The sequence below is a fragment of the Rissa tridactyla genome, chromosome 9, assembly GCF_028500815.1.
Source record: "Rissa tridactyla isolate bRisTri1 chromosome 9, bRisTri1.patW.cur.20221130, whole genome shotgun sequence".
Classification (NCBI taxonomy): Eukaryota; Metazoa; Chordata; class Aves; order Charadriiformes; family Laridae; genus Rissa; species Rissa tridactyla.
In genome coordinates this window covers 29,266,932-29,291,464 of record NC_071474.1, presented here as the reverse complement: position 1 = coordinate 29,291,464, position 24,533 = coordinate 29,266,932, and the positions used below count along the sequence as shown (strand labels likewise).

Here is a 24,533-nt window from a genome sequence, read left to right as displayed (position 1 = left end):
TCTTCTCTGGTACTAAAATTTCCTTAAACCAGCATGCACAAAGGCTAGCGTCCCTTCTACATTTGTAATTGCAGCTGTCACGATTCTGGATGTTCTTTGTAGCTATAAATATTTAATCAGTTTTTAAATCCTGTTATTAGTAATATTTGTGGCAGTGATTTTTTAGTGTAAGAAAATCACTAATTGGTTTTGAGTTTTCCACTCATTAATTTCATCAGATGTCGTGCTAGTTCTAGTATGGGTCTATTAGCTTTAATACATATTTGAATCCTAACTTTTAATTCTTTATATTTATTTTCAGTCACACTGGACTTTGAGATTTGAGATCTCTTATGTCCTGAGAGATGATTTTATGCCAAGCAAATATTCCAAACCAAGAAGTGAAACTGCAACATTCAGATAAATTCCTCCCTCCATAGCAACTTTTAATTATCATCTTGAATGTTAAATAGTGACTTAACTATATTGACATATGTTTTTATATTCCTTTATACTATTTCTAAGAAGTAATAATAGGCCCTATAATAAAATACAATCTCTCATATCTTAAAACACCTTCCTGAACGCTGCTGAGCACTCCTTGAAGATGCTAGGAATGCTAGTTCAGACTTATATGTGCGTATACAGGACAAAGGTACATAGGTCTAAGCTTTTAGCATGTGTTGTAACAGGCTTTTGTCTTCATCTTGCTGAATTCCTTCCATTCTGTTGTCTCATTGATGGTCACACTGCTGCTAATCGTTCTCCTACATTCGAGTTTCTCAGATCCATCCTAAGGTTTTTGGGACTCCTCGGCCAAGAACCTTTTTTAAGAAAATCAAAAATTTATGTTTTGTGTCTGGATCACGCTTGGGAATGTATGTTCTTGTGGGTCTTCTGGAATTAACTGCTTTGGAAAACTCTGTAACTAGAAGTTGAGTGAATGGTCATAACCACCTGTATTAGGATTTATTGCATTAGGACAAAGAGCAAGAAAGACATAAGACACGAGTCTGTGCACAGACTTACTGTGATGGATGCTGCTTAAATACTAAAGTACCGAGGTATGAGTTGTCATTATGAATTATCATATCATTAGATAGAGGATAGCACTATTTGTAATTTGTTAATGATTTTTACTGCAGATAGCATTGATATTTTAAATAAATCCCTAAATATTCTTGGTACCACTATGCCACCAGCTTTGTGCTATTCTGGACACGTTGCTTAATTGCTTGCTTCTGTCCTATTTATTTGCCCAATTCCAGGTTATTTTATGATGTTAATTCCATCTTGAGACGCCTGGGTGATCCTGTTCTCTTGAACGATGTACAGGCTTTTTGCTTTCTTCCCAAATACAGTGAATAATACCCAGGCTTAATCAATTATCTTCTCAAAGTTTGTCATTGATGCATTTTAATATCTCATAATATGCCTAATACATTAAGGAACAATATAAATATGTTGACAAGAACTATAAATGACTTCGGTATTGACCATCGGTCATTTTAATTAGCAAATCTCTGAATACACTGGAATCAATTCGTTCATTTAGAAATTAATACAGGTACCTTGTCAGAGTATACTGTTGGTTATGAAATTCTTAAAATGGCAGTATTGGCAGATGCTAAAGACAAAAATAATTGAAGCAGCTGGACCAAAAATAGGATATTGTTAAATATGCTCCTAGTTTGTATTTTCCGTTATAAACGTTTTCTTTGAAGTGAGATGGCAAGGAAATTGGTCAGTTACTGGATTTGTCTTGATAATTTGTATCTGCTGAATAATTACATAGTAAATTTTTATGACTAAAAACTGTTAATCCAGGATATCATTCATGAAACTTTAATTCCCTAATTTTAAATTGTTCGTTCACTGATGTAATTAATAATTGAATTTACTTCCTAGGGGCTGCTGTAATACAACACTGAAGACTCTGTTGCTTTGCTGCCAGAACGGAGAAACAGATGTGGTGTCAAAGGCTGCCGCTGCCTCGCTTCTCTGGTGGAGCAGAACCTCTCCCCGCAGGATCATTTCATGTCCAGTGTTTTTGGTCTTCTGTCTTTTCTGAGACAGCAAATGGCAGTAATTGTAACAAGGGCTGTTATGAGAAGACATATTTGACTGGCCAAAATCATCCACGGTTATACGATAAAGACGAAGACCTCTGCAATTAAAAAAAGAAAAAAAATCAGATGTAGTTTGGGTTTAAACTTGTGGCTGAAGTTGAGAAGGTTCTCCATTATTAGTTCAAGTGGTCCATTCACATCTCATAGGGTACTTCATATAGAAGTGCAAAAAAAAAAACAAAACTACTGCGTTGTCTCCGAGGTCACTCTTCCTGTTGATTACCTCCCTTCTAGTTGCATTTGTTTCAAAACTCATAGGATGCAAATTCAAGGGTGGCAGAGCATTTTGCTTGTAGGTGTGGTTTGCAGTAAGACTTGTGATCGCAGAACTTGCTATATTTGAGGCCGTTGTGTAGATCATTTCAGTCCTGAGGCTGGTTTGGAGATGTCAGTGCTGCACAGAGCTGCCATCACCTCTCCTAAATTGCTTTTTCTTTTTCTTTTTCTTTTTTTTTTTTCCTCTTTTTTTCCCCTTCCAGTGTTTTGCAGTTGAGAATCAAAGGAATCCCAGCTGTATTTCCTGAACTATTTGCTGTAGTGGAAATGAGGGGCACAGAAGAGAATTTGTTTTATGCCTCCCAAGGACTCCTGAAATTGTTCCTTACGTGCAGTTTTCTGCCTGCCTTGTGTTGTCCAAGCCGTTGCAACTGACCGTTGATCCTCAATTCCTGCATGGGGAGTTTTTAAGATAAATGCCTTAGAAATCATGACTGGAAAAGCAGAAGTTTCTAGGTGTTGGATTGAAGTGTGTTTTATGAGGGCATCTCTGCTAGAAATATAGTCGATTCATATCTGGTTAGGTTTGGCGGGTGTGGTTTTTCTTTTTTTTTGTGGAGAGTAATACAACCTAGTGTTCGTTGCTGTCACTTTTTTTTTCTGCATACTAACTATTGAGCTACTAGTGCAGTTGTCATTAATGCAGTTTCTGTGACATTTCTGTCAGCACTTTCTTTCACCAAGGTCTGCTCCTCTTCTCTAGCAAAGAAAGATCTTCTCAACTTTTAACTCTGCTTATGAATCTTTCTTACATACTTTCTAATTGGTTACTAATAATACTAGCTTGAAGGGCTTCACCTCATTCTGGAAGGGTATGACAGCTGTTAGATTTTTCCAGGATTATCTCTTTTAACTAACTCAGATTTCTTAATTTAGAATGTTCAAGGTTTTCCTTAGTGATAGAATGACAAATTCTGAATGTGATGGGTAAATAAAGGAGATTGTAAGATAATGCCAATTTAATTCAGTAATTTCAAGTAGACTAAGGTCAGGCAGTTGAATAATTTCTGTAATATTCTGGTTTTGCTCAAGAAAAAGAGAGAAAGGAGTATCCTTCTATTTCCAGTCTCAGTCTCTCTTCAAAATATATATCTATATGATTGGCAACCGAGTATGTGAACGTTGGGCAGCTGCTGTGTAGTGCAAGCCAGTAAGAAAGAGCTAGATAGTGCAAATATCTTCCTTTCTTGAATTGTTACAAATAGCATAGAAATCAACTGCAGAGTTATCCTTTCATATCTTTCTCATCCTTGCTTCAGGTCACTCACTGATGAGCTTCCTTCTTTTTGTACGTGAGGGAATTTATCTTGATGGGGGCTTTTACCAAGTGACTTCTTCCCTCCCGAAACTCTCACTTCATGCCCTGTGTAGTTTGTCTAATGGAAATAAATTCCTAAGAATTATAGACGGACTCGGAGGAAGGCAGGCCTACAGGTTTATAAAGAGGAGGGAGTTCATATTATGACACAGACATATATATGGTGATCCCCTGAATGATGACTGGAAGGAAGAGTTCCCATCTAAATGGAATAGCGCATCAGTTAGGTTAGATTACTATCCTAAAATACTCTGTTTCTGCATATTTTAATATCTAAATGTAGTGATTTTTCTGCCTTTATCTAGACTGATATATTTGATGGTACTGGTCATCAAATTTCTGAGGAAATGTACCTTTTCTGCTTTGAAAAGTAGAGCTCTTGGGAGATTGTTATGGAAAATCTGGATCTGAGAATAATTGTGTCCCCAGGCTATGCCAGCCATTGCTACAGCTGAGTTTGTCAATGCCTACCTCATATAGGCATATCTGAATAAACTCTGTCCATCATTCCATAGTGTTACAGCAAAAGCAGCAATTTTTGTTGCTGTTGTGTCAGGCGAGAACAGAAATGTATTAGTGGTATTAAAACCTGTTTTAATAGAATGACTGGTTAAAGTCATGGTGGGTTCACCATACTTTTCTCTGCTACTGTTACCCCTTTTTCCTAGAAGCCGGCTTGGTTTGGTGGACATCTTTATTCCTGCCACCTCCTCAGGCTTCCCCCTTGGATCACCACTCCCAGTATGAATAGGACTGGTGTGCCAGCTTCGTGGTTGTGGCCCATGCCTAAGTGAGCTTGGAGATACCCAGGGAAGCCCCCGCTGTGGTCTGCTGTGCCGGTGCAGCATATTCCCTCTTTGGCATGTTGTGCTGCCAGGCCTGGTGCTAGCGTGTGCATCACCTGTGCTTAGCAGAAGAGAGAAATAAGACTTGGAAGGATTTTACCGAGTGTTGGAAAGTTCAGGGTGGGATGGATCCCCTCCTTAATCCCTAGTGTAAGAATAATCCATATGCTAGCAGGTCAGAGACTACTGGAGAGCGCATCAACAGCTGCGGGAAAAGAGGGCAGAAACAGTATGTAAGAGTTTTGAGATGATTATTGTAAATTTTGAATGTTAGAAACCTTTCCAGGATTTTCAGTCTCAGCAGAGAAATCATGCAATTAACTTCACGGAATGGAACAGAATAGGGAGCTTGAACATTTAGTTTGCTTTCAGGTTTCAGATACTCTAGAAGAAGGCAGAGGTATTGCACTGTCATTGTCCTACAACTGTTGTTAGGATTGTCACCCTGAAATTTTCTATCAGCTTTATGCTTATTAAAAATATTTGCATTACTGAATCAACTCGCATTGTGTAAACACCTTGGATTCTGGTCATGCTCTGGTAAAATCAAGGAAAGATTTTCATACGCTGCATTAAAGTTTAATTTAATATCTAGCAAATAAGGTAGTGGCAATGTTAAAAATAGCAAGTTTTGTCATTCCCAGAGCCGTTCAATACTGAGAAACTTACTGAAGTGGGTGGTGAAGACAGAAGATAGGGGAAGAATACAAAGTACTTCATTTCAACAATCAAATGTATAATATATAATGGTAAAACCTGCTTGCAAGTGGAACTGCTGCCTTTTTTTGTGTTTTTGTTTTAAAATAAATAATTTGTTTTAACGGAGGCATCAACTTGTAAATCTACAGAGAATAACAAGTGATATTACTGCCCCCAGAGGGGCAGTGTGCAATACAGAATCCCGAGTTATTTACCTATTATTATCATACCACATCATTTTGAAGCAACAGATTTAAAACAAACTACTGCTGAGTTTTACAGGCAGCAGCAGTGCACAGTAAAGGAGACTTCCTTAAGATTGGCACGTTCTCTCTACTTTTGCAGTGCCAAAATTGGACTATTTTTAACTTGATTTCATTGCAAACTGTGTTGAGAAATGATCATGAGACTTACCTGCCTAGACAGTCTTATTTGCTCGTATTTCACCTAATGGTAATGAAAAATGAGTGCTATTTTCCTTGCTTGTCAAAAACGAGTTATTTAACCCTGATGAATGGACAGTATGATAATGTACCTAATACTTTTACAGCTGGTGATACAGAGTTGCAGAAACTCTAATTTACTGTGCAACTCCAGGACACAGATATGGTAAGGGACGCCTTTTATGTAATAAAATTTTTTTCTTTTACTTCGCAAGAGCTACTTGCACAGAGTTTGACATCTGCAAGTAAATCCTGAAGCTATTAAAGTTGGCATGAGTTTTGAAACTCAGTTTGAGGTATGGATTGACCCTGGTTGTGAGCAGCACGATGAGTCCTCTCTCGTTATGGAACTGAACTCATACTTCATGGGAATCTAGCTGTCAATGAGCAGTGCCTGCCGTGCTGCGAGTAGTCTGTGTGAGCTTTACAACTCTTCTCAGATGGTTAACTTTAAAACATATTCATGGCTACTTGCATGAACTTGCTTTGAACTAAAAATGTGTTTATGTGCTGGTTTCCCAAGTGATTCTGTCGTGTAATGTGAAGATGCAAACTACAAAGTGAGCTAGTGTAGGTGTAATCCACAACTTCTGTAGTCTTCCGTCAGTAAATCTACCTTCAACCTTTTTTCTTCTTTTCCTGATCAGCAAGAAAAATTTGCTTATTGAACAGCTACTGAAAAAATCCTCATGATTTTGCACAGTTTCCAAATAAATGTAACAAAACCTGTCACAACTGGTATTCCTACCAAGGATGGTGGGTGATGAAAGTTTTGGTGTTTGGGTATTAGGTATATTGGTAGTAGTCTTGGATGAAAAGTTTACTTCATGACTGTTTCAAGGTAGTTTTATTTTTACTTTCAGCCAAGGCTAAACAAATGCAAACTAATAACTAGAATTAAGACCTTTTCAGGCAATTTTAATAAAGATCATTTTAAGTGAGAATATAATGCTCCTGTTTAGAGAGCAGTAAAACTTGTCTATTTGCAAGTTTCCTACTTAATGAACTCGGGAGCAACTTGATGGATAAAGACGTAAGAGAAGCCTACGTCTAGTGCAGATCTTTGAAAGATTGACAGATACAGAGATAAAAGAGATTAAACATAAGAAAGATAAAAACTGCAAAGGATTTTTTAAAAAAGTCTGAAGTAATAATATGGATTTAAGAATAAAAATGGTACAAAATGACAAGAGAAAAGGATGAAGGGTTTCAGGAATAAGATCAATTTAACAGTAAAAGCAACGGAAGCTGACAGGGAGAAGAGGGGAAGGCTGCAAGGAAAGATAAAAACTGGAACTAAAGATGTACTGAACTGAGAAGGAAAAGGAAGTCCAAAATCTGTTCGCAAATAAAAGAACCAATAATATAATTAAAAAGGTGATGTGTTACTGTGAGTGTGATGTTGTTTTCAGAGTCTACTAGTTTTGTGTCTTGGATAGCGTTGAAGTTTCTTCTGTCTATTAAGCAAAAGAAACCTTAAGGAAAGTATCTATACTTCCATTCTTGTGGAAATCAAAATGTTGACAGCCTAGTAGGCACCAAAGTGATAGTGAAACCTTGGTGTTGTCTCCTTCAGTCCTACTGCATATGGGAGTGAATCCAACTTAGCCTCTGTCATGGTTGTCTGTTACTCCTGTATGGCTTCACTGGGCAAAACAAGTTTCAGGAGAAGTGAGATGAGGCAGTCAACTTCAGCTGTCTTTCACTGATGTTGTTAATGTCCAGTTCTTCCTAGATAAATATTTCTCAATTGACAGGCATATTGATGAATATCTGCCTGGATGTAAGCATTATTTTTTTGTAGTCTGTCCTTTCCTTCTCCTTTCGGTAGTGGTAGTATGAATGTTGTTCTGAACAGGTCAGCCCTGAAGTGGTCAGGCAGTCGGGCTAGGTGATCGTTGTAGATCCCTTCCAATGGAACTGGTCCGTTCTATTGAACACGTGTGCCCAGAGTCACTGTCAGCACCTCTAAAGTATCCTGCTTTTTGTTGTTGTTTCTGAGCCTTTCCTGTATTTTGTCACCTTTTCATTCTGTCTTAAATCTGACTTGTGACTCATGCTGTACCTGTTTAAATTGAGCTGATCATTTTTTTTATAATGGCAGACTGTTAATTATTCTCTTCTTGTTTTACCTGGAAAAAAAGTTGTGTAAGGGATCTTATACTTCTCTAACTCATGTTGGAGGGCTTCATGGGGATTAGTTACCTGTATCTACATGTCGCACAGTTCTTAATTAAAACTGTGTTGCATTGCCATTTTGGTTATTTATGGTGTGGTAATCAAATATCAACAGATAGCAAGATGGATAACACGTTTTTGCATTTTACCAATACAGTATAAAGCCATTGTTCTTTTGAGCTGCTGTGTAAGTACCTGTGAATGTTGGGTTTCAGCCGTTCAGTAGGCAGTGGCATTGGATTTATTTTTAATGCAAAGCATGTATCTGCCAAATGGAAGGACACCCACCGTGCACAGTAGGTGGGTTTTGACTGAACAAATTGATGTTCTCTCAGCCATTGGCACTGCATTTTTTTAAAAAGAAAAAAAGGTATATAATTGCTAAAGAATATAAAAGAGAACAAACAAAAAAGGAAGTCAGAGTAGGCTGGTGTTCCTGGCAATCAAGTATTTTCTCAGATGCTTTAATTATGGCTGTGGCACAAATTGTTTTACACTTGTGCAGAGCTTTTATCAGAGGTGCTTACCAGACTGATGAGTTTCTTGGCACAGAGTAATTCACAGTTGTGGCTTATAATGGTAAAACATTTTTAATATGCTATTAAGTTGATAGTTTTTTTTAATCTGTACTGGTGCGTGGGGTTATTCCTCCCCGAGGTGCAGGACCCTACACTTGCCCTTGTTGAACTTCATTAGCTTCCTCTCTGCCCAACACTATCATGTCCTGACCTCGCTGAATGGCGTCACAGCCTTCTGCTGTGTCAGCCACCCCTCCCAGCTTTGTGTCATCAGCAAACGTGCTGAGGGTGCACTCTGTCCTCTCAGCCAGGTCGTTGATGAATCTGTTGAACAGGACCAGACCCAGTAACGACCCCTGGGGAACACCGCTAGTTACAGGCCTCCGACTGGACTCTGTGCTGCTGATCACAACTCTCTGAGGATTGTTCTCAATCCACTTCACTGTCCATCTCTTCATGGCAGATTATTTGAATCTTTTCTGAAAGGTTTTTTTGGCCTATACAGACTTCTTCTATGTGGATAAGTCATTTTTTTGTCATTCTTCATTTTACACATACGTGTGAGTGTATGCACAAGATGAATGTTTCATGAGGTGGTGTGTCATGGTCGTAATAGCGGGGAACCAAGTTGTTGAAGATGACTCAGAGAAGCAGACGTAGAAGAATCTTTCAGGCCTGGTGAGAAAATCTGGCTGCAGGAGTTGCTCTGAAAGATTAAAACAACCAGTTGCCTAAGCATAGGGAAGGGGTGTGTTTACGAGCTGTTAGCTCATTGCGTAGGATATGATCGACGGGATGTAGCAAGCCCAAAGTAATAGAAGCACGTATCTTAAATACGTGATTTCTGTGGCTGAATTGTTAAGAGAGGAAAGCTTAAAATCATTATTATTTTGTACTTTTTGTGAAAGAAAAAAGAACATGAAATCTGTTTTCAGCAATCAAAATACCTTGGAGGAAGGAAGTAAGAAGTTAGGAAAGCAAGAGAGAAATGGCTAGAATCATGGGAAATAATTTCTTGGGTGTTCTTTAAGAGCTGTGTCACCCGTGTCATGGTGGACTGGCACTGCAATATTTTTTTCTGCTCTCTCTTCACACGACCACTTAGAAAGGAAGTCACTTCAGAGAAAATTATTTCTAATTACCCAGAGAGATAAAATTTTAGAGTGGGGCACTGGGATTTAGCCAAGTGACAGCCATTAATGTTAATGGAACTCATGCAGCTAAATCACTCTTCACTTTTATGAAAAAGGTGTCCTAGAGAGTTTACATAAAGACACAGTTGTCTGTCACGCAGCTGGACTATAAATCACTGCTACTGTGTGTACAAGTAACATAGCAGGAGAGGCGGACAATTTAGTATAGTGATATTTTTTTTCTGAGCTTGGTGGAAAGCCACTTTTTATGTACTTGAAGGCTGTAATTTTTCTAATGCTTTTTGGTAATTAGCAATTTGAGCGTATTAATAATTTGGAGTGGTCATGGTGTTGTTCCTCATGACAGTAAGTGATGTACTCACTCTGCATCTCTGTAGCGGCTGTGATGTAAGGTAAGCTGTGAGGTTAAACAGTATTCTGCTCGATACAGTCTTTCAGCTCCTTGCCTAACATGGTTCCCCTATTCACATCACCTGTTACCTTTACTGGCTTTTCTCCCTCTAGCATTAGGGAAAATATGATAATTTAATGCCCAGCAGCTGTTTCAGGATAGAGTAGGGTAGATCTCAGTCTCAGATACCCTGTATTACTGTAGTTAGAAATGTCTTAAATTGTGATTGCATAGTGCAAAAATTATCTAAAAAAACTCTACAAGTTTCTCAAAATGAGTTGCCGGCTTTTGTCAGCTCGGTGTGTTTCCAGTCGGTTAAATCATTGGGCTTTAGAAAGCTTTCCTCAGTAAACTGCTTTTATGTTAAGGTATGTCTGGAGAGTGAAGTGCCTAATTCCAAGACAAAATATGATCAGAAGATGAGTCATCTGCCCCTAAGGCACTTCTGTATCCATAGTTGTGTGATGAAATGTTTGGAATACGAATCTGTGTTACATGGGTTTAGCCGTGTTCTGTGTCACAGGATACATATTGTGTGTCGTGAATGTACTTCTTTGTCCTCCAACCTGATGGTCAATTTATTTCAGAAATTCCAAGATACCTATGTTTTAGATGTCCAAAGCTGCCTTAGAGCTAAGGTACGGGTGTGTATGCTGGCTAGGGTGAAGCATAAATCCATGTGGCTTCAACAGCAATTAGGTCAGACTTTGTACAACTGTTATTTGGAGACCTTTGATCCCAGTGTCAACTGCAGCTCTTTCTTGAAGGAAAATTTCCATATCACACTTTTGTTGAAGAAATATTTTTTTTTTTTACTCCTATTTCTCTTTTTGTTTGGGGGGAAAAAAAAACCAAAAAAAAGTAGTTAAAAAACCTAGCAGAAACACAACCATGGATGAAGAATTCTGTTATACTAATTCTTGGTTAACAGATAAAGTCTTTACGTTTTGGTTTTGTAGCAGAATATTTCGGGGAGTGGTATTACAGATAAAGCACTACTTTCAAAAAAACTCTGACCAAACATAAATACCCCAACCCCAAAAAAACCCCAAATCGCCAGAAGAACCTGTTGACATCCCTGACCCAGTTTATCTTTTATGGCTTTTAGGATTCAAATGAATCCTAATTAATTCAAATGAAAAATGCCACAAGCTTAAAACTGTTAGCTAAGTAGGAAGACTTCTGGCTGGTTTTCTGGTGTGCTGTTCTGGTAGCGCGAGTTGGAAAGATGGCACTGTTAATCGCATCCTCTGGTATGTGTAAATACAGTGATTTACAGCACGTGATTTAATCTCCATGAAAACAAGAGTTACAGGGCTTCATAAGAGTTCATTTAATAGTAATAACATTGATGGCACATTAGGTCCGCTGAGCTCAGGCGATTTAAACGCAGCGAGGATTTGTCATCTGGTGATTCTGTAACCTTTAAGCCTTTTCCAGTTTATATAGTACGCTGTAATCCCCGTTATGCTCTGGGCTACGGTAAGGCACTGAATGGCAGAAGGGCAATGTTTGCATTCAACTTAAGATCTTTAGCTTTCACTTCCTTTATTCAGCATACTGCAGCATATCTGCTTGGGAATATGACCCTCTGATTTACAGCATTATTCTGCTTAGTGCTTCGTTGAGAAGTGTTTTCTAGATCCAAACTCTAATATTTATTTAAATTTATTATAAATACGATCTTATAAACTTAAACTTACTTTCGAAACTAGCATCAAAGTAGATTTTATGTTGAAGGTACTAATGTTGCCTCTCCTGTTTAGCAAGTTGAAAAGAATAAGTCACTGACAGGTGGTTTTTTATTACTCCAGTTCCAGCCTTCCATTGTGATTTATTTTTTTTTTTTTTAATTGCTATTATTGTTTAAATAAATAGTTGGCATCTTGTCTTTGCACTAAAAACATTGTGGAAGTGAATTACGTAGGTCCTGGAAGAAAATGGGGGAAGGGGAATTGAATAGGAGTGTTAAATTTTTGACTCTGCACAGCCAGCATCCATCACTAACTCTTGCTGCAGAAGATCATAAAACCAATAGGAAAGTTTGTTCCATGTATGACATCCAGAAAACTTAAGCTACTGAGTGCTTCTTTAGTATAAAAATAGAGATATTAAAAATACAAATTTCTATATAATAAAACTTTTTTACTTGGGAGATAATTCATTGCAAAAAACAGGTGAATGTAGCGCTTTAACATCCCATTAGAATTCTCCCTATTCGTGTTAAGTCTGGACATGTAAAATCATTACTTTAAATGCTTTTTGCTTTTTATTCCTTTTTATTTTATTGTTACTTTATTACTATTATTCATTTTTACTGTTTTTTACTATTTAAAATTACATTTACAAAAGAGCAGATTTATGATTTCTAAGGAACTCAGATTTTCTTTTGCTCTCTGAATATAGGAAGGTGGAGACAGACGATTAGAGAGGATGAATAAATGGATGATTAAAACAATAAATAAATTCTTCAGGTTTTGTAACTTGGATCGAAGCCAAGATTCCAGTGGTTGTATTCATCCTTGACCGAGCAAGCTGCAGGAGGAGAGCACACGCTGAGAACAGTGGAATATACAGCAGCAGCAGTAATGCAGAAGCACGGCTAATTAGAACTCCTGTAGGCTTTATCAACAGGTCTGCAAAACACAATAATTAAGATTTGACTGTGAAAACATGTCACTTTGATGTTTTTGAGATGAGACAACCCAGCTTAAAATTACCCCGTTGAAAATTATCACTTAAAATCTTTTTTTTTTTTATAGCCGTATATATGATGCATCTGCTACTACTAGTGACTTTTTGCAATTACTGCAATCAAAGCTAGCACTAATTTAATTTCTCAATAAACTGTACAATACATAATACATTCCTGCAGGCTAATACTAAAGTGAGGCTAGCGAGTTGGTTGAAAAATACTTTATTTTGGTACAGCCACAATGTACCTGAGGGGTATGTTTTGAGGTAGGAAAATGGCTGTATGCAGTAGGTTCAGAGAAGGTGAGGGGATGGCTTTCTGAGCTGCTGGTCCCAGTCCTGGCCTCCTTGAGAAGTCCATGCTCCGAGACCTCAGTTCAGGCTCAAATCTCCTCTGCCCTCTCCCACTGAAGTAGACAGAGCCCTTGACCTGGACTTCCACAGGAGCTGGAGAGCTTTCCTGTCTTCTCAGTTCTTCCAGTTACGGACTTGTATCCCTTCACATAGGCCAGCTGCAGCCCTGCATCCGAGACCTCTGCTTCCCTCCTGGCACCGTGCCGTCTCTCCCAAAAAATCATCTGATCCTTTCAGGAAGACCTATTCTTAGAGTGACCTGCCTTGGAACAGGGCTGGCCCCGTTGCCTGTCATTGTTTGGACAGTCCCCTTGCATTTTAATTGACGTCTTTTTCTTTCTTTCTTTCTTTTTTTTTTTATTTGTCATACTCTCACCAGGGTGACCTGAGCGAACTGGGGAAAGTGTTGATGCAAGGATCTTTCAGTGTTTGGACGGGACACCGAAAAGGTCCGACAAAAATGAAGGATCTTGCCAGGTTCAAGCCAATGCAGAGGCATCTCTTCCTGTATGAGAAAGCCTTGGTCTTCTGCAAGAAGCAAGAGGACCATGGAGACAGATATGACAAAACCTCATCTTACAGTTTTAAGCATTTTTTGAAAGTAAGGAATTTTTAGTTGGGGCCATTGCCTTTTATGTTGTAAATCAGTAATTCTGCAGACCCAGAGAGTGTATTTCCTCTGTCATGGTGACTTGTTTCCTGCTGTTACGGGTTGTAATGCCCCATATGGAAGTGCCATGCCCCTGAAAGGCTGTTGGTTGTAATAAACTGTGAGGAACCCCATAGCTGAAGCAGCAGCTGGGAGAGCCCGTGGACTCAGTGTCACATATGTGGTGGCATCTGCCGGGGAGATGGTGTTGTGGGCAAGTCCCAGGGATGAGAATGTGCCTTCCCCCCTCCCCTAGTCCCCTTTCCAGCAGCGGGGGCGAGGGCATGAAACTGGGGAGGCTCTTCACACCTTCCCCAGCCCGACTGGGAGAGCAAGGGGTCTCCTCATGTCCATGGTCCCCAGGGAGGTCCCTTGGGCTGGGCTCCGTCTGGTGCCCAGCCTGGAGGAGCCTGGCTGCTCCCGAGCCCTGTTTCCCAGCCAGGGGGATGTGGAGAGAACTCTTCCTCCTCTCTCATTGCCTTTCTCCTTTGGCAGGCTCTAACTGCAGCTGAAAGGACAATTATCAGATGAAGAGAGTAGCCTGTGGCAAAATATGAGGGACATAAACAACTGTCTCAAGCCTATAAATGCTAACTATGATCAACAAAAATCCCAAACTGCTCTAAAAGAGACCTCCTGGCGTTCTGCGGGTGATGAGTGCTTCTAACACCAGCGTTTTGTCTCAGTACTCTGCCTTGTTTTTCTTAATAAGTAAAAACCCCATATGGGTATATCTTAGAATAGGAAAAAACCTGGGCAGTTGGAGTAGGTGCTGCAGGTCCCTGATCTCAGTGGGGTCTGGGGACAGAGGTGCCACGAGTCGTCGGAAAGCCATGTAATAGTAGATAAGTCTGTTCAGCTCCAGCGCACGTTACAAATTGTGTATTAAAAGCAAATCCCAGGCCATATGTGAAATGTTTTTCCCAAACAGCATCACTTTCTTTCTGGAGAGCTTGTTTTCCCTGTAGCGCTTGTTTTGCCATACGTGCTTTTGAAAGAACTGAAGAGGTGGTGTGGGGAAAGCCTGCTCGGAGGAGAAAATCCTATGCTCAGGAATTCAGGCAATGTGGCCAGGATTTTTCTTTGCCTCCAGAGGGCTCATTTTCCAATTGTTTGCGTTGCCACGAGAGGTTGGGGTAAGAGAATCCATGGATGCTGCAGGATTACATCTGCACGCATCCCTTCTCAGAATTGCTGTCCTGAGGGCAAAATCATGTTTCTGGAGCTTGACATTTGTTTGATTCATGATAGCACCAGGACATTATTTTTCTTCGCAAGGGTGTTTTCTGGGGATTCGGAATTAAAGCAAGCCGTTGGGTTGAAGCTGTGTAACTGGACGTCTGTAAAACAAATATTTACGTACAGAGTATGTAAAATATCCAGTGGTCAATACCTCTTCAGCTGAGATTCAGCGATGTAGAGGGTGCAGGTTCATAACTCGCTGCAATGCCAAGGAGGTGAGTCTGCCTTGTACCGCCCTGGAGGGCGATGCAGAGGAACGCCATCCCAGAGCTTCCCACCAGCCCACCTCGTCTGCATTGCAGTCAACGGCTGAGGGACAGTAAATCCTGGACGGGGGGGGACACAGAATCTCAAAATCCACTAACGTGAATGGACAGACCTTAAATATGTCTATTGCTGGCACTTCTCTTCACATCCTCATAGTAGATCATGTAAAATTTCTAATATCTCGATGCCTGGGCAGTTTTGTAGGAGCCTCCGTATAATTTGCCGCGTTAAACAAGATGCACAGAACTGGAAATTGCGGCAACTGGATGGGGTGCCCTTTCAACATCTTCCATAAATTTATTTTTTTTAACTTTGAAGTTTTTTAAGTGTTCGTAACATCAGGATGGAGCCTGATCCAGCTTTCGAGGGCATCACGGCGCTATACTGCGCAGGAGAGAATTTTCCAAAACGTTCAGGACGATGCTGCAGATTTTAACCCGTGTGTTTTTTGAATACCGGTGGATGTGTGTAGAACTGCCAGTGGTCACTGGCTTTGATCACCTTCTTGCAAGCCCAGTCGTGCTCAGCGCAGGTCTCTCGACTTTTGTCAAACGTGGCTGTACCGGAGCGGTTGAGAGAGGGATGCCAGGCAAAGAGAGACTGGGAAATACTGACCGCTCTTCAGCACGGCGCCTTTCCGCATCTGGAGGCAAACGCTTTCTCCAAAGGTCAGAAGAGCTCTGCTGCTTATGGCAGTGAAGAAATGACGAAAGCTAACTAGCAACTTGTTTTCTGTTTCCTGAGGCTGTTGGTGGTCACTGAAAATGGGCGCCGACATTTGAAAACATAACTAGGAACAGAAAGTTTGCCCAGGTGACCCAGTCTGTAAATCCTCCTCATTAGTTTCTCAGACCAAGAGCTCTGAGGATGCACGTATTAAAGAGGGACAGCAGTGTTAAACAGATGCTCTTTCCAGGGCTTTATTTGTATTTATGCTGATTTATCTAATGTGGTTCGTGTGAATAATTTATGGTAGATGATACCATTATTATTAGATCAGTTTCAAAACGTGTAAGTGGGATACTTTAGCTATTTTGGACCATGCATTAATCAGCAATAAATTCCTAGCAAACTGTTCTTCAAATGAGAAGATGTTTTATGCGATATCGGGTATTAAAGCACTTTTCAGCTCTCCGACGTGTTTGGCAGGTGGGACAGAAGTCTCCTGTTGATGAAGACTTTCTTGGACTCCAACCATAGTTGGAGCTTCTCATTCAGTTGGGTCATGGTGTGCAGATCCTGAATGATTTGTGCCTTTGGCATTTCCATCCACCTTATCAAAAGTGGGCTGTGATAAGGGGTACAGCAACATCCAGCCACATCTAGCTTGAAATCTGCGTCCTTCCTAAAAGCCAGGTTTGTGGCAGCTCAGGCTGTACATCAAAAAATTAACCCTTCTGTTGGGAACCTTGGGATGATGTCTCAACTACAGGGATAGGCAGGGACCAAAAGACGTTGAACTGAAATTCCTAAAGGAGCTGAGGGCTTCACAAAGGGGTCTTAAAGATCACTGAAAGAATGAAACACGGCATCCAGCGAGTAAATAAAGAATCATATGGCAGAAATAATGTATGTAGAAAAACAACGTGCCATGCGTTTATAATGCTTCGTGTGCCTCATCTGGGAAACTTCATGCTGGAAGAGGTATGAGATGACTTTTCAGTTAGTTCCACTGATTCCCGAATGAAAAGTCCCCATCGATTGGTTTCAGAAAGCTGTTGCAAATACAACAAGCTGGCGGAAGGTCAGGGGGGATAAGTTAGATAATGACTTTCACTTGCAACTGAAATTAAAGTTGACGAAATATGTTAAATTGGGTGAGAACAGGTTTGTTTAACATGCTGCAAAATGTCTGGAATCGTAGGGAAGAGGGAGAGATTTGTGGTATGGTTAACTTTTTGGTTCTTTTGGATTTGCAGATGAACGTGGTTGGAATAACTGAGAATGTGAAAGGAGATCATCGGAAATTTGAAATCTGGTATAGTGGGCGAGAAGAGGTCTATGTCGTGCAGGTTTGTCGCTTTGAAAGCCTGGGTATTTGTACATCCTCATAACAGCGTTAGGGAAATGCCTCCCCTTGATCTTTATGGGACAGATATTTAACTTGCATTTTCAATTCCTCTTTTCCCAAGACAGCATTCCCAGAGCTGTCCCAGCAGCTGGTCCTTGGTGGCCAGTCCAGGACTGTAAAAGTCATCTTAAAGTGGAGACAGAATTGCCCCTTGGAACCAGAGCCTTTTATTCCAGATGAACCCTCCAATAGACCTGGAACTGGACAAAAAAAGACTTTACTGTGCTTAATAGCTTGTATGAATTGGGCTGGGAAATGGGCATCATGCTTTAATGGACACAGGCCACGTGTGCTCCTCTACAATTAGATGTCAGAACTGCTCCCGGAGCAAAGGCTCAGCCTCTGTGCTGCTATTTCCAGCAGTCTTTCGACTCATCTACAAAATAGTAGCCTGATCGACCTGATTCCTTCCTGATTATTTTTTTTCCCCCCTTTTCTAGCATTTTGAATAGAAATTTGTGGAGGTGAAATGTTTGCATATTGGGGTGTTCACAGGAAAACCCGTTGTGAAAATATTGTTTGTTTTTTTTTTAATAGGTCCTCTGCCCAGCTTTTTTTCTCTTTGTGAACTTAAATTCACAAAGCAGATGTATGTAGCCAAGTGCACATATATACAAAATGCACATTTGGCCCTTTAGCTATTTTGTTAAAGAGATAAGAAGCAAACACGTGCGCTTTTGCCCACACTCCTTGCGTTGTAGTGATGGCTCCACAATTTCCACTGTGTTTTGCCTGGATGTAGTGGGGATCATCAATTTTAAAAGCTGAAGAATGTTTAAAATTTAGTGGTGGCTTTGGATAAAAGGGGATTTCAGGTTAATTACAGCACGGAAAAGTAAGGTTTTATTCATACACTATAATGGGTGATTCTTAATTCAAAATTCAGACACTCTTCTCTTCTTCCAGGCCCAAACAGTAGATCTGAAGATGGCATGGCTAAATGAAATAAGGAAAATCTTGTTCAAGCAGCAGGAGCTTATAAAAGGTACATTGGACCAGTTTCTCTGTGGCATTGACTCTGCAGCAGCACCTTTCCTATTTTCACATTGCTAATCTTCAAATCCACCCATTCTCACCAGAATGTTGATTTTTTCAGAAGCAGCCTGGTAGCAAAATACTGGAGTGAGGCCTTACATTGCCGGGACATAATGTAACTTAGAGCAGTAAAGGCCACGTGCCTATGTGAAAATGAATTACTGAAGTATATATATATATATATATTTTTTTTTTGGTCATTACTTTGGGGTTTACTTCACATTTGTTATCATGGGCTTAATTCAACAGAATACATAGCAGATGCCTAGTTTTAAGCATATTAGAGTCCACAGTGGCATGCTGGCTATTGGATTTGTGCTAGCGTACCGTCTTCATCATAACTAAGTCTGTGCTTTGCAAGAGTCCCTAGGTCTGGTTTTCTCTAACCAGAAATCGTTAGGGTTGTACAAGACGTCTGACTCTTTAAGTAATGCTTCAAGTGTGACGGTTGCTAATAAAAAATGGGATTTATGCTGGTGTTTGGCGTCCCCGCAGTGGAGAAGCAGCAGCCCGGCTCGTGCACGGACCAGCTCCCGCTCTCCTCCCAGCTGAGCGATGGGTGAGTGCCGGGATCCAGACCAGGGGCTCCCCCAGTACCTCCCATCGCTGGGCACCTTCGGGCCGTGCCATATCGTGCCTCTGTGTATTTCCCCCAGCCCCATTTCTGTCCGGGACCCCTGGGTGGGTGGCAGGAGGGACATGCTGCCGTCCGTCCTTCGGTGGCAGAGGTTTGGGGACGGGGTCTGTAAGAGCAGCCTCCAGCGCTTCCCGGCAGCACAGCCTGAGCTGCAGCTCCTCTGCAGATGGAGACAAAGATGAAAGACAGTGCTCAGGTTAAGGGGAAGAAATACTGTAGAAACTTTATTTCCCCTCCGAAAAAAATTGGAACTGGGCACTGAAGTCCTTTACTTTTATATAAACATACATCCAAAAGTACCATTATTATTTCTGACCCTGTTTTACAAGACCTTATGGAGTTTGCATTTGTTCATAAAGTAAAACTAAGATTAACTTTTTTTTTATCACTCAGAAAGCAGCAGAGAGCCTCCATAAGCTCAGAAGAGAACGACTCGGAGCGCACCAGCCCGGTGATGCCGGACAGTGGGCTCCCATCCCCCCAGAACAAGCCCCCCAGAAGTAGGGACCCTTCCCCTTCCCCCGGGGCGGGCTCTGCGGGTGCTGGGGTACCCCCACCCTGAGCTGCACGCTCTCTTTGCAGGCTGGCCGGGAATCTCACAGTCCCTGGAGATCTGCGAGGGGCTGGAGGAGTGGTTGGGTAACCAGTACCTCTCCAACTGCTCGGACACGGAAGAGGAGGACGGGAACCAGCTGGTTAGTACGGAGATGCAATGGTCCCAGAGCTGGGGGTGCTGCTGATTTTGGTCATCTCACTTTGTTTTGAGGTTTTTAAAAGACGGGTAGACATAGTGCTTAGAGATATAGTTTAGTCATGGGTTTTGGCAGAGTTAGGTTGATGGTTGGACTAGATGATCTGAAAGGTCCCTTCCAACCTGGGCAATTCTATGATTCTACAATGGATGTATCTTGTCCGTGTCTCACAGATTTTCCACATCTCAATTTTGGGGACACAGTTTCCTGAAATAATTTTAATTAACATAGCTGATAGGGTCACCTTCCCTGCGTGACAGGAAATGTAGCTAAATAAGATCATTTTTTCTTACTACCACAGTCTCCAGGAAAATATAAAGCCCTTGCGGACTGCAAGAGGAGAGGATCAGAAGACCTGCTGGTGAAAAACAGGGATGAAATTCAGCTTTTGCATGAAGATGGTGAGGGACAGTGGTAGGTATTTTAGGATTACTTTGCTTTATCTCTCAGAGTCTGCAAGGCAGTCCCCGTGCAACCTCGCTTGTAGCTTCTGATTAAGTTTTAGACTGTTCCAGAAAGCCAGAGAATTCATTCTCTTGCCAAGACTGGAGGCCATATGCACTGGCTTGGCCTGGGGAAACAGGTCAGGACTTCCCTTGCCGTGGGCGAGCTGTTTTACCAGCATCCTCACCGTCCCTCTTGCCATGCGCTTCCTGCTTCAGATGATGCTTCAGGTGAAAGCTCTTTGCCTGCCCCAGCTCAGCTGCTGGCTTTGCTCCTCTGGGCTTATTAATAGCAATATTAAGTAATTGTGAGACATTTTCCTCCCTCAAATGAGTGTTAACTGGTTAATGGCTGTGCACCAGCTTTGTGTTGTATTTGAAGCTGCGGCTCAGAAGATAACGCTTCACGGCTGGTTCTCTCCCATTGCCTGGGAATTCACTGTACCCAGCCTCCTGCTTGTTGAGTCTCGTCCTCTCAGAGGGCAGTGTGCCCTCTTCGGATTTTTTTTTTTTTTTTTTTTTTTGCAACAATTTGGCAGAGATTTCTGGCTGTCTTTCCTTTCCATGTTGATTTCTGACTAGCTTCTCATCAGCCCGCCCAGGGTCCCAGCAGGCTAAAGCCTTGGTGGGGCTGTGGGGAGGGTGACGCTGGCAGGAACCTGGATCAGATTTGTGCAGGCACCAGCCCCGAAACACAGAGAAACAAGTGTCCCGTGGGGGATTGCTGGCTGACATCTACAGCCCTGGCATTTCAAGGGAAATCCAGCCTGTTATCAAAAGCAAGATGGAAAGCATCGCAGTTTTGCTGAGCGCTCCCCACCTCTCACAGCCACTTTGGCCAAGATTTCTCACACCGAGCTCTTTTTATTTTTTTATTTTTTTTGTTAGTGCAGATTTCCCTGCATGAGTGAGACGGAGAAAGGTCATTTCTGAGCATGAGTATTTCCAGCTGCCTACATCCTGCTTTGAATTTGCTTATAGTACCCTGCCTAAATCCATCCTACCAGTCTAGCTTAGGAACAGGATTGAGGAACGTAATTGCCCTTCCCATCCATGGTCAGTGGAGGGAAACTGGCCCATCTGGAGATCAATACAAGTCTCGGGCATGATAACTCTCCATTGATGAGAGCTGAGCTCCCAACGTAGGCTTTTTAATTAGATTCCTCAATATAGGTGGGAAGAATACTTTAAATGAATGCCCAGCTCCTGTTAAAACGCTTCCCCAGTTTGAACACACTGTTGGTTCCAGCAGCAGTTGTGCAGAACGTGCCCGTGTCAAACTGCTCCTGTGTCGGTTTGTTTCTTTTACTAATACTGTTGTCGTTCCAAGGTTGGTGAAAAACCTAAACAGAAGAAAAGAAGGCTGGATTCCCATCCACAGGCTGCAGATAGTAGTGGGCGACTGCAGGTTTCGGAATGCCAAAGTCGCAGGTATCATATAGCACGCCTGGCAGAAATATTTCATAACTCCAGTCGGGTCTTTTAAGCCATTTGCGTTACACTTGATGTACTAAATCTGGCTGCATATGCCTCTGCAGGAAAAAAGAACAAAAAAACAAAACAACAGAAAGCAGCTACTCCAAAAAGCCTGCAAAAGTAGTAAATTAAGCCTTTTTGTTTGTTTGTTAACACCTTAAGATGTTTCTGTGACTTCAGGCGCTAGTAAATTAAAACTAGGCATTTAAAAACGTAGATTTCTTTGCAAGAGCAGTGGGTGGAAGGTGGGGCAGAAGAGATGGAGTCTGATCAGGGATTGCCGGGACTGCTTTGCCTCCGCGCTGCTGTAGCTCAAACCCCGTCTGAGCAGGAGGTCCCTAAGCAAAAATCTCCTCCTGCTGCAAAAGGCGTCGCGGCCCGACCCCCGGCACTCTAAAGGCAATACTCCATTCCTGCATCTCTCTTGCCCTCTTTGCTGCCCGCTCGTTAATCCAGCATTAGGATAAAGTTTATAAACAAGTCACCGGGTTTCAGCAGAAGGTGTCTAGTCTCAAAAATAGTATTTCTCATTTTCTAGCTGTAAGGGTACATAGAACTAGATAGGGGAGCATTAACACAAGAAGGTGGCTTAAGAGCAGCCTGTCGCCCTTGCGTTGTACGCAGCATCCCCGCTCTGTGGCCTGCCTCATCGCCGCGCCGTCCGCTGGAAATGGGAGACCAGGGTTTGCGATGGGAGCTGCTCAGGGAAGCCACGTAGATGTAGTCCATTTCAAAAAAAAAAAAAAAAAAAAAAAGAGAGAATACACCAGTTATGAAACAAATTTTGCAAATAGATTTTTTTTTTTTAAATACTTCCTTTTTGTCAAAATCTTTTGTTTTGATGAATACGAAGGAAGCCTTCTGAAAGGCTTAAAATTCCAGTCAGCTCTTGATGGTTTTGCAGTATTTTTCCGTGCAGTCCTTCCTGCACAGGAAGGTATTTTTCCATCCCCTGTCTTGCAGGTCAGTCAGATTTCACAGGTTGGAGGTTCCCTGCCTTTCCGCAGGGGCAGCTGGGGGTGCGCTGGCACAGAGCTGAGGTTCCCCTGGCCCTGCTCCCACCCTGGAGCACCGCGTTGGTTTTTTTGGGGAAATCTGGTTATCACATCTCCCTGGGTCCTGGACCATGGGGGAGCTTTCTCCGTCCATAAACGCATCCTGAAAATAGGATGCTGGCAAACTTTGAACGGCGGTTCGCTTTGTCGGTGGTCATATCCCCCAAAGCCTGGAGACTCGCAGCTCCAGGCTGGTTTGCGGAGTTGCTGGGTGCAGACTCAAAGAGGATTTCACAAAGCAAGACCACAAAAAGCTCCTCCTGAAAGCCTCACACCGCTGCCCCGGTGCTTTGCAGTCGTGTTGTCAGGGTCTAGTCGTAGCACCGGGGCTCTGTTTTCCCTGTTAACATTAACCCTGTTCTCTCTGGCCGTTGCTGATCACATCCTATATGCAGGCTCTAGGAACGATTCTAATTTTACATGCGCTCCAGGCCATATTGTGGGATGATGTAGGATGTCGTCTTGCTGTTTCCTAGAGCTATTCCTAGAGCTTTTCGGGGCCGTCTCCTTATAGCCAGAATGTACTTGCACTCTGAAAACTGATTTTTCAAACAGTACCTCTGCATTTAGCAATTCCCTTTCCTCTGCGGACGGGTCATTTTATACTGCAGGTGTCTTTGTAGCACTGAGTGCTCAGGTTGGGCTCTCTCCTGCTTCTGCAGAAGGTGGAGCTCTTGCTCCAGTTCAGGAGAGGGAGAATTAGGCAGCCAAGCAAAGTAGAGGCAGGAGGGAGCACTGAAACCCTCACGTATTATTATCTGCTTGTGCCAAAATGCTGTTTTTCGGGTAAGCAGGGTAAGCTTGATGAACGGGTCAGGTCCCCAAGAGCTTGGAGCGTGTTGGAGTCGCTTCAGAGCCGGGGCAGAGGCAGCGCTGGCCCTTTGCAGGGGTTAGTGCTGCCGTTATTGCTTGGCTACAGGTCCCCACGATAAATAAAAATATATCTCTAATCACAGCATTCCATAACCAGAATTCGTACAAATCTTGGGTTTGGGGTTGTTTTTGTGTTTGGTTGTTTTTTTTTTTTTTTTTTTTTTTTCAGTGCAAAGCCTTTAGCTGGATAGATGAAACGGTTCCCTTACCTGAGTGTTTTTTCTCAGACTTATACTGTGGCCCTAACGAGAACCTCCCGATACAGGATGGCTGATACCTGCACCCTTCCGAGCTGTTCCTCTCACTTCCTGGTAATTATTCCAGCGATGAGCCAGTACGAATCATAATGAAGTTACCGGGAACTTTTTGCTGCCCAATTGAAGTTATCAGATGTGTGTTTGCTCGGTGCCCCGCTCCCCTACCATTGCCAGCCTGGCAAATCCACCATCCTGTGCCTGGCTCCTAAGGGAGAACCCATGTTCAAAGCCAGACACGCAACACCCAAACGAACCCACAGATGATTGTTTTTCCCTTTCCTCACGTGGCTGCATGGGTAATTTTCCTTATAGTTGAATGGTTACTATTGGCAATGCCATGTAAATGTTGATAAAGCAAGTATTTTGGTCCAAAAGTATTTTGGTCTTTTGCAAAGGTGGTGAGGGAGGAAAACCTTATTAAACATTTTATAAATGTTGGCCTGGGTATAAGGCAGGAGGCTGTCTGGAAGGAAGAAGGCTGGCTTGGGGGGCAGTTTGAAAACCAGTTTTCCCTCTGGTGTGCCTCTAGCTGTAATTTCTGAGATTAGCCCTTGCTGCTTTCTTCCGAATAGATTTATTCTGTCTCCCGTGCAAATACATGGGGGATTTTCTTAGGTGGGTGCTGTAGAAATAGTTTTGCATCGCAGGTGGAGAACACCTGGATCTCAAAATTGGAAAAGGTTTGGAGTGAACTCCACTCAGAAAAAGCAGTATCCCAAATATAGCTCTTGCTGAGACCCACCCGTGTGTCGGTAGTTTCAGCTGCCGTGAAAGCGGTCGGGCATTGCCTGGTCAATT

General features: G+C 42.0%; 1 protein-coding gene and 1 long non-coding RNA gene across 2 annotated transcripts; both read left to right on the top strand.

Annotated features, from left to right (window-relative positions):
- Positions 1-1,661: 1,661 nt before the first annotated feature.
- LOC128914977 (proto-oncogene DBL-like) lies at positions 1,662-19,619 on the top strand. The gene is made up of 8 exons (XM_054214719.1): positions 1,662-2,213; positions 12,337-12,564; positions 13,358-13,579; positions 17,056-17,148; positions 18,114-18,192; positions 18,738-18,801; positions 19,273-19,379; positions 19,462-19,619. The coding sequence occupies exons 3-8, from the start codon at positions 13,388-13,390 to the stop codon at positions 19,617-19,619; spliced, it is 693 nt and encodes a 230-aa protein (XP_054070694.1). The 5' UTR covers positions 1,662-2,213; positions 12,337-12,564; positions 13,358-13,387.
- Positions 19,620-19,931: 312 nt separating this feature from the next.
- LOC128914857 (uncharacterized) lies at positions 19,932-24,009 on the top strand. The gene is made up of 3 exons (XR_008468454.1): positions 19,932-20,045; positions 21,405-21,505; positions 23,706-24,009. It is a non-coding gene; the product is annotated as an uncharacterized LOC128914857 (long non-coding RNA).
- Positions 24,010-24,533: the final 524 nt, after the last annotated feature.

Excerpts from the sequence above, each read along its gene's own strand:
- LOC128914977 (XM_054214719.1), top strand. The coding sequence starts at position 13,388 with ATGCAAGGATCTTTCAGTGTTTGGACGGGACACCGAAAAGGTCCGACA. Across the intron at positions 18,193-18,737 it reads GCAGCAGGAGCTTATAAAAG|TGGAGAAGCAGCAGCCCGGC; the intron begins GTACATTGGACC and ends GCGTCCCCGCAG. Across the intron at positions 19,380-19,461 it reads CCAGAACAAGCCCCCCAGAA|GCTGGCCGGGAATCTCACAG; the intron begins GTAGGGACCCTT and ends CTCTCTTTGCAG.